The following is a 16452-nucleotide window of genomic DNA, read 5'->3' on the forward strand; positions in this document are numbered from 1 at the left end:
AAAAAAAGAGGGGATCCCCAGGTGGCTCAGCGGTTTACTGCCTGCCTTCGGCCCAGGGTGTGATCCTGGAGTCCTGGGATCAAGTCCCACATCAGGCTCTGCATGGAGCCTGCTTCTCCCTCTGCCTGTGTCTCTGCCTCTCTCTCTCTCTCTCTCTCTATGTCTCTCATGAATAAATAAATAAAATCTTGAAAAAAAAAAGAAAAAAACCTGTATAAAAAAAAGGTAATACATGAGTCAAAACAGTGGGTACTTTGCATGGGAAGACACAAAAGAATGAGGCAGTAAAATGATAAGAATGCTTATTTCACTAAAAAGAAGGCAAAGACAAGTCCTCTCATGAAACATTTTTATCCCAAAACTAATTGGGAATCCACTGAAACCATGAAATCTAACTACCTAGTTTCAAAGAAATACAGAGCATGGAGTAACATATTCCATAGCACCGAAGGGAAATCCAGGGAACCCACCAATCAGGAAAATCCAGAATGCAGGAAGCTTTAGGACTGACAACTCCATTTCATCAACAAATAATTAAAAAAAAAAAAAAAAAAAAAAAAAAGAGTTTCAGGAAACCAATAGGTTAAAAGAGAGACAATTGACCAAATGCAGTATGTAGACCTTTTTTGGCTGATTTCAGCAAATCAACTAGAAAAACCATTTATGAGGCAGGATGATGGTGGCTGCTATGCAAGTGTTTATTTTTAATTTGATAATGGTATTACATTTTTCTAAAGTCCTTTCCTTTTAAAGATATATACTAGAAGATTTTTGCAAAAATTCCACTAACACTTGTTCTGTAGTTTTCTGTGCTTTTTCTCATGACACTGTTACAGTCCGTGTACTGATCACACACGCACACCTCTACCCAGCAGGACTGTATTTCCAAAGCATAGTCAGTTCTGTCTCACCACCTACTGTCCTGTGCAGGCCTCAACATAGTGCTTTGCATGCTGAGAGTACTCAAATATTTATTAAATTTTTTAAAAGAAAGAAAACAAACAAAAAAGGAGCCAAGCAAGCTCCAGCAATAAGAAGTATACTCTGAACCAAGGATTGATTATGTTTAACATAACTTTCTGTGCCTGAGGTCCAAACAAAGTCCTGGGGATGAAGAGCAGGGTTTCAAAGCTGCCATCAAGACTTGTGAAGGGGACCTTCCTTGGGGAAGAAGGTGCAGATGCCTCCCCCCACCCGCCCCCACCCGCCAGGCTGGGTGCCTCTGACACACTCCCAATACAACTCTAGCTAATTTATTCCATCTGCTGTCATCTATCTCCACCACCAGACTGGGGATCCACCCTGGATCTGGTCACATGGCTAGACCCAGTAAGTGGTTGACAGACCAAAGGAAGAAACTTCAACATCATCCAGAGGAGGAATAGGGCTGACCACAAAGAGGGTCAGTAATATCTCAGTGCCCAAGGCAGGAATACTGACTGGAGATGAATCAGAATGGAGACTGTGGATAGGGGGTGGGCTGGGCCCATAGTCCTGCTCACCCGAGTGGGGAGCAGGTCAGGAATTCCAACGGCAGGCCAAGAGGGTATGGAGGGGGGCAGGACCTGGGAAGCAGCCACTGCCTGCTATGTGCCCTGGGGCGCCTGGTCCTTTCTTGGTGCAGTAGAACGTGGGAAACCACAAGAATGCAGGCAGGGCTAGCGCATGGCAGTGGAAAACTAAATTCCTGCGCACATCAAGGAGGCTTACTCCCATTAGCCAGAGGAAACCACATTTCACAACCCTGCGGTGGAACGAGGATATAATCAAGTCGTGGCATGGGCACCTGGGGCAGGAGTGCTCCTTCTGCCTGTGAGAGATAAAGGGCAGGAAGAGCAGAAGAGCTACAAGGAGGAGCTGACATTTGAGTGGGTCTTGAAAAACTGGACGGGGTGGAAAGAGAGAGGAAAACAAAAATACACTGAGTGTGAATAATAGACCAGGGGCTGGTGAGACACTGAGGTTCCCCCCAGAAAGGGGGCCACAGAAACAAAGGCCTGGAGATCCAAAAATACAACAGGGTGTCTGATTTTCTTGCCCCTCTTTGGCCATTCCTGTTCCCTTGTTGACCTGGAAAAAAACCATGAAAGATGAACTGCTTCTTTTTACTTCTAGAAATTCACTCCAGGGCTTGATCGGAGACAGATGTCAAGATAGAGCAAAACAGGAAACCAAACCAAGTAGGGTTAAGATGGGTTAAAATACTATGTAGTCCTCAAAAAGTATATTGTCAAAGGTTAGCTAATGGCATGGAAGGAGGTATACCTCATATTGAGTGGGAAAAAAGCGGTTACAAAACACAGTCCAACTTTATTTTTGAAAACAGAATACATTTTTTAAGGACTGAAAAGAAATCTAATGTTCAAAGGATCTCTCTCCACAAGGTGGGACTATGGGTGATCCTCATCATCCCACTATTTTCTACAATGACTGTTTTTACTTTTTCAAAACTAGTTAAAAACACCCCCAGTAGGGCAGCCTGGGTGGCTCAGCGGTTTAGCGCCGCCTTCAGCCCAGGGCGTGATACTGGGGACTCAGGATCGAGTCCCACATTGGGCTCCCTGCATGGAGCCTGCTTCTCCCTCTGCCTGTGTCTCTGCCTCTCTCTCTCTTTCCTCTCTGTGTATTCTCATGAATAAATAAATACAATCTTAAAAAAAAAAAAACTGCATGTGATTTTAAACACCCACCCCCACACCCATAATTGAAAAGTGGCCGGTGGGTGGGGGTAGGCTTACCTTCTGCAGGATGGGGGTGGGGCAGGTGTTGTCAAACAGGACCGAGTTGAAGATTCCATACACGCCCTCACCGAGGTGGTACACGATGGTCTTGGGGGTGGACCCGGTTTCCTCTGTGGGGAGGGGAGGGGTCAGGGGCAGTACAAGCAGCCACGTGAAGGAGTGGGGAGCTGGCACAATGGTCGGCTCAGCAAGGCTGCCCCTTCCTCAACTATGGGGTTGGTCCTGCTGTCCCCAGGACATCAGGTTCATGTGGAGCACACTCACCCCTGCCGCTGAGCGGCCCTGCCCAGGACATACTTCCTGCCTGCAAGGGCAAGAGAACATTCCTCCCCAAACTCGATGTCCCAAGAGGGTAAGCCACTCGTTCAGAGGCACACAATGGAACAGTGCCTGAGCTGAAATGAGAAACCAGGTCTCCTGGCTGGTCTAGATATAGTAATTGCCCAGATTTATAAAGGAAGCCAGAAGAACATCATCTACACACACACACACACACACACACACACACACACACGCACACACCAGACATTCTAACTACCTGGAGCCCATCATCCCTCCAAATGGATTCTTAGGGGAAGACACACAGACCTCAGCTCTCCTGCCTGAGATCTTGGAGCAAAAGGCAAAGCCCCAAGATCAGAACTCCTGCCCCACTCCTCACTCAAGGGGCTGATCTATCTGGAAGGGCAGGGATGAGCGCTGATGTTGCAGCGTGGGCAGAGAACCCTGAGTCAGCCCAGCCTAAAATTGAATCCAGGCACTGCCCCTTACCAGCTGTGTGACTTTGGGCTAGTGACTCAGCCTCTCCATGCCTATATTCTGTCACCTATAAAGTAGGCTTAGACGAATATAAGTTGTCATTAATTATTTTCATTATGTTATGAGAAGCAATAGGATGAGTAAGAGCCTGTGCTTTGGAGAGGAGACAGACATGGGGTCGAATGCAGGCTTTACTTTTTATTATTAAGCAATTCACTTGCATTCTCTTTGGCTCTCAATTTTCTCATCTGTACAATGGGCTAATAAAGTATCTGCTCTCCCTAAGGTTGTTTTTATCTCAATCTTCATAAAATAGAAATATGCATAGAAAAAGTTGCACTACACAAGTTGTCTTGGGGGTGAGGGAACTTGGTTGTAAGTTTCTCTAAAGCAACAATCCACCCTCCAGATTCCCCATCCCCTAAAACCAGGCCTTGCTCAGCCAGTCCACTGTCCTTAGCGTCAAGGGGGAAAAATGGGGCTCTGTTGCCCACCTGCCACCTACCCTCCCTTCCAGGCTGGTCCAGAAGAACCTCCTTCTTGGCAATGATGCTGACTGCCAAAGTGAAGGCCGAAGTCACATAGTAGCGCCCCAGCCTGGCAAGGATGTCCACACCACAGCCCTCTGGGAAGTACAGGTCCAAGGCTGAGTTGATCACAGTAGCAATCTGGTAGGACAGGGATGGAGGACAATGACTTGTTTGAAATGTGGGGTTTACATTCTGAGGACTTGCTATAGCTCCAAGTCTATTTCTTGAAAGCTTCTTTGATTTCAGAGAGAAGGACTTGGCACCTGCTAAGGCCCCAGCTGGTGGCAGCAGACAGTTAGCCAGGAAGGGAGGAGCCAGACAGAGCTGGGTCAAGACCCTTATGCTTGTGTAAATCACCTTCCTCAATGCCCCCACAATGGGAAGAGGTGTTCTTAACGTAACACTTGGTACTCGGGTTCCAGAAGCCCTGATGTAGATCTTTCTTTCATCAATGTCCAATCTGTTAAATGACATATTTTTCACAGAAAATACAGAGAAGATTGAAGATCAAAATTACCCTAATTCTGTCATCCAGATTGTTAATCGTTGTTAACTTTTTGGAGTGACTCCTTTAATTCTTCTTCTATACAAACACTATTTTTTATTATTAACATGATAGAGCTATATAAACGTTCTGTAACCGGTTTTACTCAAGACTCTGTGAATGACCTCACATGGAGGTCATACGAATGTACTATAATTTAACCAATTCCCGAGTGCTAGGAAAAGTCCACTGGGCTCTTGTTATGCTCATCTTTGAGGCTAACTCTGTGTCCTTCGGGGATTATTTTCTTAGGTCAGTCCTAAATTGTGGATATTCCAGAACTTGGCTCTTACTAGGGAGAGGCGTCCCCTAGTGGTTGGAGTGGGGATTGCGGTGACATATTTTTCTTGATTTCATCTCCGATGAAAATAGACAGGTGGGCTTTTCTTTCCCTTGCCCTCCCGTTTGATTTCTCATCAGCTCACCAGAGGGAGAATGGAGAGTGCTAGGCCTTCCGAGGGTTCCCAGGCTTATGAAAATAGGCCTGGTTAAGCTTCAAATATGTGTTTGGACCAGAGTCAGAGAGAGCTGTCTACAGCCAGCTCTGCCGTAGACTCAGAAAGTGACATAACCTCGAGGAGCCTTGGCTTGCCCAGCTGTATGTAACACGGGGCTAATAATCCAGTAAAGCACCAAGCACAGCACTCAGCACTGAGGACCCGCTCACAGTGCCGGATATGCCAGCTCTACCTCCCACCCAGCCCAATACCACACTTCTGACCCCAGGGTTACCTCTTCGAATCTCACTTTGGCCCCCTCCAATCCAGGGAAGCCACCACCAAGGTCCAGGATGTGCATCCTGTGGCCCAGCTCAGCGCCCATTTCAAACACAAGACGGGCATCTGCGATGGACTGAGTATAGGCGTGAAGGTCAGGACAGCCACTGCCAACATGAAAACTGGGAAAGGAGGGAGAGCTTCGACTTACTTGTGGGGCCCCAGATGCCACTGCTTCAGCCCCAGCCAGGGGCAGCCTTGGATAGGCACACTGGACATTGTGCCCATTCTACAGATGTAGCAACTGAGGGCCCCAGAAGTTAAATGCATCACCAAGGGTCACATGGCAAGTGAGGAGTGGACAAGAGACTAGATCCAAGGTCCCTTGGTATCCCTCCCATCTCTTCGTGCTGCCACTAGGGCTGAGCCCTCTGGGATGAGGACCAGGGCCCCAGAGTCAGCCAGGTCTGTATGTACCTCTCAATCAGCACTGTGGCCTGCCTGTGATTTAGTTTTCCCATTTAGAAAGTGGAGATAAGACCCCACAAGGCTGTGGGATAATGTACCTGAAGCATTTAGCACAGTGTCTGGCATATCCGAGGCACAGAATAAATGAAAGCTATACTATTAGGTCATTATCATGACTTCTTTCATATCCTTGCAAGAAAAGAGGCAGAGCAAAGGTGTGGCTGCACAACCTTTGGCCTACAGGCTGGTGTAACTCCTGCGAAGCCAGGCAGTGGAACACTCTGAACCTTCTTTCCAAAGAGAGACGACTCTCCAATGGCAGGATTCTAGGCCTGGAAACAGGCCCTCCTTGGAGGCCCCGAGGAAGCTCTCATAGAGAATTGATTAATTCCTGGGGAAAGAGGCAGTGGGCCTGGCAGGGAGGATGGGGCTTCCGGGCACTCACCTCACCCCCACCACCTCCACGTGGCTCCTCTTGGCATTTTCAAGCAGGTGTCTGCAGGATTTCAGCGATGCTCCAAACTTGAAGCTCAGGTGGCTCAGGGAGTGAGAGTCATCAGTAGCAATGCACAGAACCATCCTGAGGAGACATGCAGCGCACCTCTGCCGGGTGGACCCCACCCCCCCCACCCCAATCACGTCCTCTCTGAGAAAAGGGGTATAAACTAAGAGCCGCCGCCCCCAACACAGGCCCCTGACCCCTTCCTGTCCCTGTACTGCCGGTCAGCCTCCAAGGCCCATCCAATCCATTTCCCTAAACGCCCTGGGCCCAGCACCGCGGACCCTGCCCTGGTCCCAACCTCACCAGTTCTCCCCGGCAGCTCCACTTCCTCCGAATCAGCCTCTACACCAGCCAGGCTTTTCCAACTTTTCTTGTATGAGGGGAACCATTTTTTAAACACGGTCTTATTGAGAACCCCAATATCATATAAAACAGACAAAATGGAAGCTGCTTTGGGTGAACCAGAGTGGTCCACCACCTGGCCTCCCCATCACCCCAGGGAGGTCCTCCCCGGAATCCCCATGGTGTCAAACGACCACGTGAGAGCCACCACCGGAGCAAAACGTCTGGCCCCAACCCTGCCAAAGCCCAGTTACATCAGGTCCCTGCCCTGTGACCGTGACCGACCAGCATTCATTGTTGCCCTCACCTCCTCCCACATGGTATTTTCCAGCCACACCAAATTTCTGCTCATCCCTCAAATGCCCTGTGCCATTTCCAACCTGCACACAATCTTTGCTGAAGCAGTTCACTCTGGTACACTGTTCGTGTGCCCTCTAATTCTATTCACTCCTCAGGCCCACCTCGCATGCCACCTCCTTTGTGCAGCAGTCTTGGCCACCCCTCTTGCTCTCTCAGCCTGTGACCCTGACCTCCATAATACCACCGACTTTTCTCTGTCTGGGCTGTCATGGGTATTTCAGCCTTTGTCCCAGTCAGGCCCTGGCATACTGGGTCCAGTCCAGGAGTGTCTGCCCCAACCTCTTGTGACTGTGGCCAGGTCCAGGGCAGGATCCTCTGTTCCATCTCTACTCCTCCCACCCCCTCTGCCCTCACACTCGGCCCAGCCTCCCCATGAGTGGTTCTCAGCTTACTTGGCACTGGGGTGGCTCTTTACCACCTTTGCCAGCTCCACCTCGTTGTCAAAGCTCAGCAGCCGGACCCCATGCTTGGCAGCATACTTGATCTGTGCAATTTGCTTACAGGGGTTGGCGTAGACGATCTTACTGGCAGGGACACCAATACGCTGGACCAACTCCATCTCTGCCTGTGGGGTCCCAAAGGTGATGGTGAGGAGGCTCAGGGCCTACTAGGGCCCACAGAAGTTGAGGAAGCACAAATGAAGGGCAAAGTCACAGCTATGCATGGGGAGGTCCATAAAAAGTGGACTTTGTTTTTTCACAACAAAAATGTGAAAATCAGGACTCAGGTTGGTTCACCATTCTTTGACAGGCAGGGCTGCCATGGACAGCTGTGCAGGTAGTACACTGTACAATCGAGGGGTGGGAGGTCCCATTCACAGAGAATCCATGGTAGGTTTATATATCTATTACAGCTTCCTGGCAATAAAGCATCTCAGCCTTACAAAATCAGTATATTCATTATAATGAGTGTCTTAAGGAAGGGGTACATTTTCTAATTCACACAGACATTACATGGAGTCCTGATGGCCCTAACAATAGGTATCTGACACATTTTCCAGACAGATTTAATGTTTAATGAATATTCCTTGATGTATTGGAACATTCACCAGACACAGGTCATCCCACATCCCAAGGCCCGCTGTGTGCCCGGTGCTGTGTTGGGTGACTCTGGCAACCCCTACCTCCCAAGGGGGCCTCCTCTTCCTCACCTTTACAGAACACTGTTCCACCTGATTGCTGCATGAATGGTACAGATAATGATGACAATGAGAGCAACCATTGTCACTGAGCACCTACCACAAGCAGGCACCAAATGAGATGTTAGTAAACTTTTTCTATAAAGGGCCAGAGAGCAAATAATTTAGGCTTAGTGGGCCATGTAGGGTTTTTTATTTTAAGAATTTATTTATTTTTAGAGAGAGAAAGAGATCACCCATGCACTAGTGCATGAGCAGGAAGAGGGGCAGAGGGGGAGAGGGGGAAGGAGAAAGAATCCAAAGCATACTCTACACTGAGCATGGAGACTGACACAGGACTTGATCCCAAGACTGCAAGATCTCAGCCTGAGCTGAAACCAAGAGCCAGACACCCAACGGACTGAGCCATCCAGGTGCCCCAACCATATAGGTTCTATGACAACTACTCAACACAAAAGCAGCCAGAGAGAGTGCATAAGTAAACGAGCATGGCTGCGATCCAATAAAACTCAACAAAAGCAGGCAGTGGCTTCACTCTGGATTCACTATTTCTTCTACTCCCTACAATAACCCCATCAGAGGGGTACCGGCTCCACTTGAGAGAGAAGGAAGCTGGTACTCAGAGAGGCGGTGTAGCAAGTAGGAGGCAGAACCAGCTTTCAAACTCAAGTCTCACTCTCCAGGATGGAGGGCAGGAAGTCAAGAAGCAGCCGGTTCTGAAACACTGTGGGAGATACTGGGCTATCTTTAGCCATCCTGAGTTTATAATAAGACTCCGATTTTAAGTTAGCCGCTTTTTAGTATGAGGTACTTATGTGCATGATCTCATGTGATGTCTATAACTGTCCTGTGAAGCATTTATTGGCCACATTTTACAGAGGACCAAATTGAGTTCAGAGAAGTCCACCTGCCTGCAGAAACACAGCCAGTGAGTAGCAGAGTGGAACAGAGCTGGAATTGCTGCCCTCACAGCTGGCTTCCAATGACCGTGAGTCTGAAAGGAGATGAAAAATGTGTTTTTGTCCCCAGTTTTACCACATGAGGTAAGAGGAAGAAACAATGGTAGCAGTTTGGGACCTGTGCTTTAGCTTTGATGATAAATACATAATAAATATTGTTATTCATTGAAGGATTTACATATGCCAGCCATTGCATTAAATATTTTATATACATTTTTATTTAATCCTCATAATAATCTTATGAGACAGAAAACAGAGGCTCAGAGAGGTTAAGTGACTTATCCAAAGTCACACAGCTTTTAAGTGGCAAAGCTGGGATTCTAATCCAGGACTGTCAGACTTTAGCACATGAGCTCTTAACCACAGTACTGTAACAGAGATTTCAACCTTGATGCTGAGTTGACAAGTATTTCTTGAGAATCGATTGAGGTGCCAGGCTCTGTGACTGGTGCTAAAGAAAACAAGTGGTAAGTGAAGCAGACAAAATCTCTGGCCCTGTGGAGATCTTCGGGGAAGATAGGTAAGAACAAATGAGCACTAAATAATGAAGGAATTCTAAACACATAAGAACCCTAAAGAAAGAGCTCAGGATACTAGAGAGTGTGGGATGTGGGACCCGGGTGCCAGGAGCCAAGGGTAGCCTTTCTGAGAGTCAGAAAGTTAAGCTGAGCTCCACAGGCGGCCTCCCCCAGGCCCAGAGGGATAGAAGGAAGTTTCTGGTCAAGAGAGCAGCCTGTTCAGAGCTACAGATGCACAATGTGCTCAGCCTGGTCAAGGAACAGGGAACGCAGGATGGCCTGGGCCGGGAAAGCACAGTGGGGAAAATAAGGTTGCTGGGAGGTGGGCAGAGCCAACAAGGAGCCCAAAAAGGTTGATGTAGATTTCTATTTTATCCTGTGAGTCAAGGGAATCCATCTGAAAGGTTTCAAGAAGGGAAAGGGCACAGTCAGGTTTGCACTTTAAATGCAAGGTTTCAATGCATAAGGCTCTGGCTACCATGCAAACGAGGACTCAGCAAGAAGCAAGAGGATTCTGGGGGGACTGGTCCCAACCGCCTTGGGCGAGGTAATAGCTGAGGGAGATGTGTTCTGGGGGACAGGGCTGGCCAGCATGGTGGTGGATAGCCTGTGGGGCTGTCTGACTCCATGCCCAGCAAGCCGGCTGGCCCTTCCCCAAGGGGAAGATCGTGAGTGCGTTTGAACACACTGGGTTCCAGGCGTCCTGTGGTATCCAGGCAGCTGCTGGATATATAAGGTCTGGGCTGGAGATCAAAACGTAGGAGGTGGCGGCATATTGATGGTATTTACAGCCGTGGGAGGAGATGAAATCCCCCAAGAGGAGGGAGAGTCTACAAGAGAAAGGGAGCCCAAGACAGAACAGAATCCGGAGGAGCTTTCCCATTTAGAGAGAAGGAAGTCAGGCAGCCAGGATCTGAGGGGAGGGGAGGAGAAAGAACGTGTCCAGAAGGGGCGGGGGGACAATACATAGGCTATCCATTCTTGTCACAGCAAACCTTGTCACAGCAACTCATGTCTGTACAGAAGGAGGGTGTCAACTGTCACAGGTGCCCAGGGGTGGGGGTGGGGCAGGTGCAGAGCAGCGCTCCCGTTCAGTGAATTGACTTCTGAAGTTTTTTAAAACTAGAAGCATAGGTTATCTTTGAGGGTTTTTAAGAAGAATATGTCACAAATGGGGAGCTGCTCTTCAGTGGGTATAAAATTCCTGTCCTGCAAGATGAATTAAGTCCTAGAGATCTGTAGAACCGTGTCTATAGTCAACAATACTGTGCTGTACACTTAAAAATGCATTGAGGGGGAAAAATGCATTGAGGGTAGATCTCACATTAACTGTTCTTGCCACAAAAGCAAACAGTCGTGGTGTTAAATGTTGAGAGGATAAGAAGAGAACCAAGGAGTGTCCCTGACAAGGTCTAAATGCATGGGACAGATTTCCAACACCTGTCAAGTTTAAAGCATTGCGACACATAAATATCATTTACATTTTGTATATTTTCTATGGATCATATTTATAAGTATTTTTAAAATACCATATGCCCACCAACCTCAAACTCATAATGGCGATTATCTCTGGAGACATTAAGCTGATGGCCTACATGTGTGCGCGTTTGTGTGAATGAATCAATTCGTTATTTGAATAATTCAAAATGAATGTTTAAAATAAAGTGCTTACTGAATCCTGAAGATCCCTGGGGATGTTGGTAGAAATTCCTCAGAGTTGTGAGAGTGGAAATGGGGAAGCATGCCTCAGATGCTGCAGATAAGGGAAAGAGCCAGGTGCACACAGACAGGCAAATGTAGACGACTCTGGCAGTGAAGAGGGAGGTTGGCACTGGGCTGGGGGGTGGTATGGTATCCCGGGAAGGCTTTTTAAGATGGAAGGATGCTGATAGAGACAGCAAGAAAAGACAGGATGCAGGCAGGGGAGGTGACATAAGGTCCTTGGAAGGGTGAGTGGACATGCAAAGCATGGCCTGTGCCCTTGACCTGTCCATTGCATAAGTACACCCAGCCCCCTAGGTCAATGTTGGCCAAGTCATGGTGATGTTAAAGCATAGCCACTAGTGATGGCCAACCAGAAGAGGGCAGCCTCGGCCTTTCAAGAAAAGCTGTGCATCCTGGACCCAGTAAGTGTGATCCTCTCACCTGCAGGCAGGGGGCCTCTCACAGCTCTGGGGGCTTGCTAAGGCAAGCGTCACCAGCTGGGGCCCAGCTCTGCCATCCCCTCCCCAAGGACAATGAAAAGATGCAGTGAGAGAGCTGGAGACCCCACTGCCACTGGCCCTACTCAAGTGGCCACTTCCCAGCAAGTCACTCACCCTCGGCGCCTCCTTTGCTGTATGCTAAATGCTTCCTCACAAAGCTGTTGTCAGAAGCAGGGTAATAATCATTACCTCACAGGATGGTTGCGAGAATAAATGAGATCACATACAGAAAACGCTCTGCAAAGTGCCTGGCACAACAGAAGCACTCCGCAACAGTATACGCTTTCAATGTCCCTGCGGACTTCCGAGGTCCTTCTAAGCCCTAACATCCTACACTCTGCTCTTTGGAGACCAGACCTGAGGCTGGAGGGCCAAGCACACAGTATACCACCTCTGGGTTTCCAGACACACAGGGCTAGTCAGGAGGTTTTGGTCCTGTTCTTCATCCCTACACCAAGAAGGCTAGAAAAGGATCCCCTTCCTCCGATCCCAGAGCAGAGTCCCAGCATGCCACAGGGGGACATCCTGGCTCTGCTACCGGCAAGCTGTGTGCAGTCGGCCCCCAGTCTCCTGGACTGTACATGGCAATCTCTCTCCCCACAGACCTCACGGGCTTTATGCAAGCACACGTGAAACAAAGTGTGCAAAGCAAGAGCAAATGCCAAGGGGCTTTGAGATGACAAAAGAGAAAGATTCCCCTATCACTAAGAGTGTTAACAGCATCTTTGATAAAGGTTAACCTGCTTGTTCTTACCATCCCACTGTGGTGTACACCTCTTTCCCACCCAGAATCCCTCTACCCCTCTCAGCCTGCCCAGGCTAGTTCTTCTCCTGTCTCCTCCAGTGTACCTTTCTAGAATCCTCCTCACAATATCCAACCATATTGCTGACCAGGACTTAAAACAATCATTACTAATCATTTAAAAAAATAACAGTAATGACAATATCACAAAGCAATGCCCACCAGGTTTGCTCTCGCCTCACCTTTGCACTTGCTGTTCCCTCTGCCTAGAATGCTCTTCTAGTTATCCACCTGCTTGATCCTTTGCTTCCTTCAGGTCTGTATTCAAATTTCAGTGAAGCCTTCCCTGGCCAAACTACATAAAAGTACAATCCTTCCTCCCAACATTCCCTACCTCCCTTCCCCACTTTCTCTTTCTCCCTAGCATGGGACCATCTAAAATAATATAGATTTTCATTATTTAACTTGCTTGTTTTTTAGAAAACAAGTTTAATGAAAGAAAAGCCTTTTCTGTTTTTGTTTGTTCACTTGCTAAATCCCCACCCGGAATAGTACTTGCCGCCTTGTAGGTGCTCAAAAGAGGTCTGCTGAATGAATAAATATGTCCAAAGCTGTACCCTGAGGAAACTTTATAGCTTGGAGGCTTTCATTAACTAAGAACAGGATGAAAGTAGATAATCTAAGCATTCAAATCCAAGACAACAGAGCCTGCCTTACTCCACACACTGTATTGCCAGCCCTGGTGACACACTGACTAGCACACTGTATGTAGTTCAATGAATAAAGAGTGATAGGAAATAGGCAAGTAAGTCTAGAGAGAGCAGGAGGGGAATTAAGACAACAGCATTAATCTAGCTAGAAAGGCAGCAAAATTGGCAACACCACAGAATTCTCAAAGGATTAGCTGAGAAAATGTACTGTCACACATTATTATGACTATAAAAGAAAAAAAACAATGATAAGAAGGTATTTTTGTTTTGTTTTAATTAGAGGAACACCACGTATAGCTCTATGCCAAGAAGCTTGAAAATCTCCATTAAAAAGGTGACCCACCTCCCCAGAGACACACAGTTCCAGTTCCCGTTTAGAACTTCTACGTTTGTTTCTCCCTCCTTCATCCTTTCCACCCCCTCCCAAGTGGGTGGCCCTTCCCAGAGGGTGGGGGCCAGCTGCAAGCCACCCTTGCTTCTCCAGGGCCCCTGGCAGCACCCCAGCCACATGCGTGTGGAGCAGGCAACAAGGGTCAGTGTGCCAGCGGGGGCCAGGGGCTCACCTTGTTGGCACAGCTGAAGCCCAGCCCCAGCTCAGCCAGGACTTTCAGCACACCCGGGCTGCTGTTGCACTTGACAGTGTAGAAGGGCCGGACTCGTGGCAGGCACTTCAGAAGGCAGAAGTGCTTCCTCACGACAGCACCGAGGTCGGCCACGAAGAAGGCAGCCACGTCACCCTGCACAAGAAGGGGGAGTATGAGACCCCACTAGGCTCCCTCTTCCTGCGTGCCATCTGCAGTCTTCCCAGGGACCCACCCCAAGCCCAACTCTGGCCACCCAAGCCACCTTGCTCGAAAATTCTCTGGACCCAAGGCAAACTCCCCAGCCCGTGTTCAGAGTTTTGTGATCTGGCTCCAGCACCTCCCCTCGCTGCAGCTCAAGCTCCAGCTACACACTGGAGCATTTGCACAAGAGCTCCAAACTCTTGTTCCCACCATGCGCTTCATGCAGAATACCCTTGTCCCTACTAGGATCTGGCAAATCCCCAATCTACCTTCAAGTCTCACCTCAAATGTTACCTCCTCAGAAACAATAAGGCAACTCTGGCTTTAATGCTCTCACTGGGGGCATCTGGGTGGTTCAGTCAGTTAAGTGTTGTTTGCCTTCAACTCAGGTCATGATCCCAGGGCCCTGAGATTGAGCCCCACATCGGGCTTCCTGCTCAGCGGGGAGCCTGCTTCTCCTTCTCCCCTCCCCCCACTTATGCATACTCGCGCTCTCTCTCTCTCTCTCAAATAAAATCTTTTTAAAAAATGCTCTCGCTGCATTTTATACATGCTTTCAAAGTATCAGAACTGTATATACATTTGTCTTCCCCAGAAAAAAGATAAATTCCTTGCAAGCCAAAGCCATGGCCTGCAGCCCACTGCCTTTCACAGAGAGGTGCTCGCTGAAGCCTTGAGCTAGTCCCACTGCCACTGTGACCCATGCCTGTGAACGACTGGTCACCACAGATTTGCTGGGGGCAAAACATGTACAAGGCTCTGGGTAAGACAGCATTACTTAAACCCTCACTGGGACTCAGTTTCCCTTTTATGCAACTTTTTTTTTTTTCTTTTTTTTTTTTTACTGAACCCCACTTGTGTCTGACATGCTCAGGGATAGAGATGACCAGACAGGGCTCTAGCCCTGCAAGGGCTTTGGTCTTGAAGACAACAAACCCTCTAAGCAATTACAAGCCCGGTCAATAAATGCTCCACAGGAGTTTCTACACAATGCAGTGGAGGCCACAGACAAAGGAAATACAAAATTGGCCTGGGAGATTAGGACAGTGACACTGATGAGTAATAAGGAAGGACGGAAATAGGTAAGAGCTAGAGAGGCTGGCAAAAGGGCATTCCAGGCACAGGGAACAGCCTGGGTGAAGGGGTCTAACAGAGCACACAGCATCATTGGGAAATACAGCTGTGGTTGGGCTCTGATGGAGCATGATACACCATGGGCCATGTCGGCAGCGGAGCTATGAAGGCAGAGCCCTGGCTTGACCCTGCAGGCAGTGGGGAACTGTCAGACAGTTCTGAGTTTCGGCATGGCTGTGATATAAAGTCAGAGCAAGTGGGATGAGGCAGGGAGGAGATTAGCAGGACCTCTAGAGAGATGAGGTCTGAACTACAATGCCAGGACCCAGAAGAGTACCCTGGCAGGTGGTATAAGGAGCTTGGTGGTGCCCTGATGATGTGGGGTGAAGCCAGACTCCCAGGTTTCTGACCTAGAGAGCTGGGCAGACGGTAGTGGTGCTGTTTCATCAGGGCAGGCAGAAAGGGCAAAGTTTGGGGGCAGGATATGGGGGTAAAATGAGCCTGTCTCTGGTCAATAGCAAGGACTAACTGCCAAATATGAAGGGAGATGGGAGCCAGAGGAGTCCTTCCAGAGAAGGACTGTGGTGTACACCTCTTTCCCACCTCTTTCAGCTGGGCCTCTACAGGGAACCCACCCCCACTCCCGGCCCCTCACCGCAGTGGCCTGTGAGGCCCCCAGAGTGAGCTCCTCCAACAGGTCTCGGGTGCTGAAGCCCTCCTCCACCATCACAAAGTCCGTTTCGCTCAAGTAGCCAGCCATGCCGAGGAGGAGGAGCCGATGGGCTGGATGGAGCCACCGCCCCGCCGCCTTAGAAAGTATGCAACACACTGAAGGGGTGGGGAGGAAGGGGGTTAAAGTGAGGGGGCCGCTGAGGGGCTGCCCTCCCCAGCCCCTCTGACCTCCCCAAGCCAGGACGCCCAGTCCTGTCACACCCCGCTGCTAGCACAAGCCTAGGGAGCTTGGGTTCCTTGGCAAGGATGGGGACAATCGGGAATCCTGGACTGGGACAAGGCATAACATGCCTAGATGTCACTGCCTCCCCGAGCCTCAGTTTCCCCATCTGTAAAATGGGTGGATTATTTTGAAGCTCCTTCCCAGTTATGATATTCAGGTTTCAGCAAAAAAGGGAAAGAACGAGTGGGAGCAGGAAAGCCAAGAAGCTCGGGTGGGGAAGTTTTCAGTGGACCCTCAGTCTTGACCACGCCCAACTAAAAGAGGCTGGGAGTGGCCCCACCAAGGAGTCTCAGCCCCAGAGCAGGAGCTTAGATTCCAGTCTGCCTGGGCTGCGTGACCTTGGGTACGCCCTGTCCCCTCTCCGAGCCTCAGTTTCACCGTTTGTAAAGGCGGGGTGGGGGGGCT

The 16452-nt window shown here is 49.1% G+C and overlaps 1 protein-coding gene across 7 annotated transcripts in view; it reads right to left on the reverse strand.

Annotated features, from left to right (window-relative positions):
* The window catches only part of AZIN2 (antizyme inhibitor 2), a 36967-nt gene that overhangs the window by 20017 nt on the left and 498 nt on the right, over window positions 1-16452 (reverse strand). For 4 of the 7 annotated variants that reach the window (XM_072827176.1, XM_072827175.1, XM_072827173.1 and 1 more), the window contains 8 exons: window positions 15748-15920; window positions 13797-13970; window positions 7355-7527; window positions 6204-6338; window positions 5307-5472; window positions 4006-4168; window positions 2739-2851; window positions 781-2070 (listed from right to left, as the gene is read on the reverse strand). In XM_072827176.1, the coding sequence (XP_072683277.1) occupies window positions 1519-2070; window positions 2739-2851; window positions 4006-4168; window positions 5307-5472; window positions 6204-6338; window positions 7355-7527; window positions 13797-13970; window positions 15748-15852 (1581 nt within the window). In that variant the 5' untranslated portion in view covers window positions 15853-15920 and the 3' untranslated portion in view covers window positions 781-1518. Of the gene's footprint in view, window positions 1-780; window positions 2071-2738; window positions 2852-4005; window positions 4169-5306; window positions 5473-6203; window positions 6339-7354; window positions 7528-13796; window positions 13971-15747; window positions 15921-16452 lie in introns of those variants that run through there. The other 3 variants (XM_072827178.1, XM_072827179.1, XM_072827180.1) reach the window with 2 other exon arrangements.

Source organism: Canis lupus, chromosome 5 (genome assembly GCF_048164855.1).
Source record: "Canis lupus baileyi chromosome 5, mCanLup2.hap1, whole genome shotgun sequence".
Taxonomy (NCBI): Eukaryota; Metazoa; Chordata; class Mammalia; order Carnivora; family Canidae; genus Canis; species Canis lupus.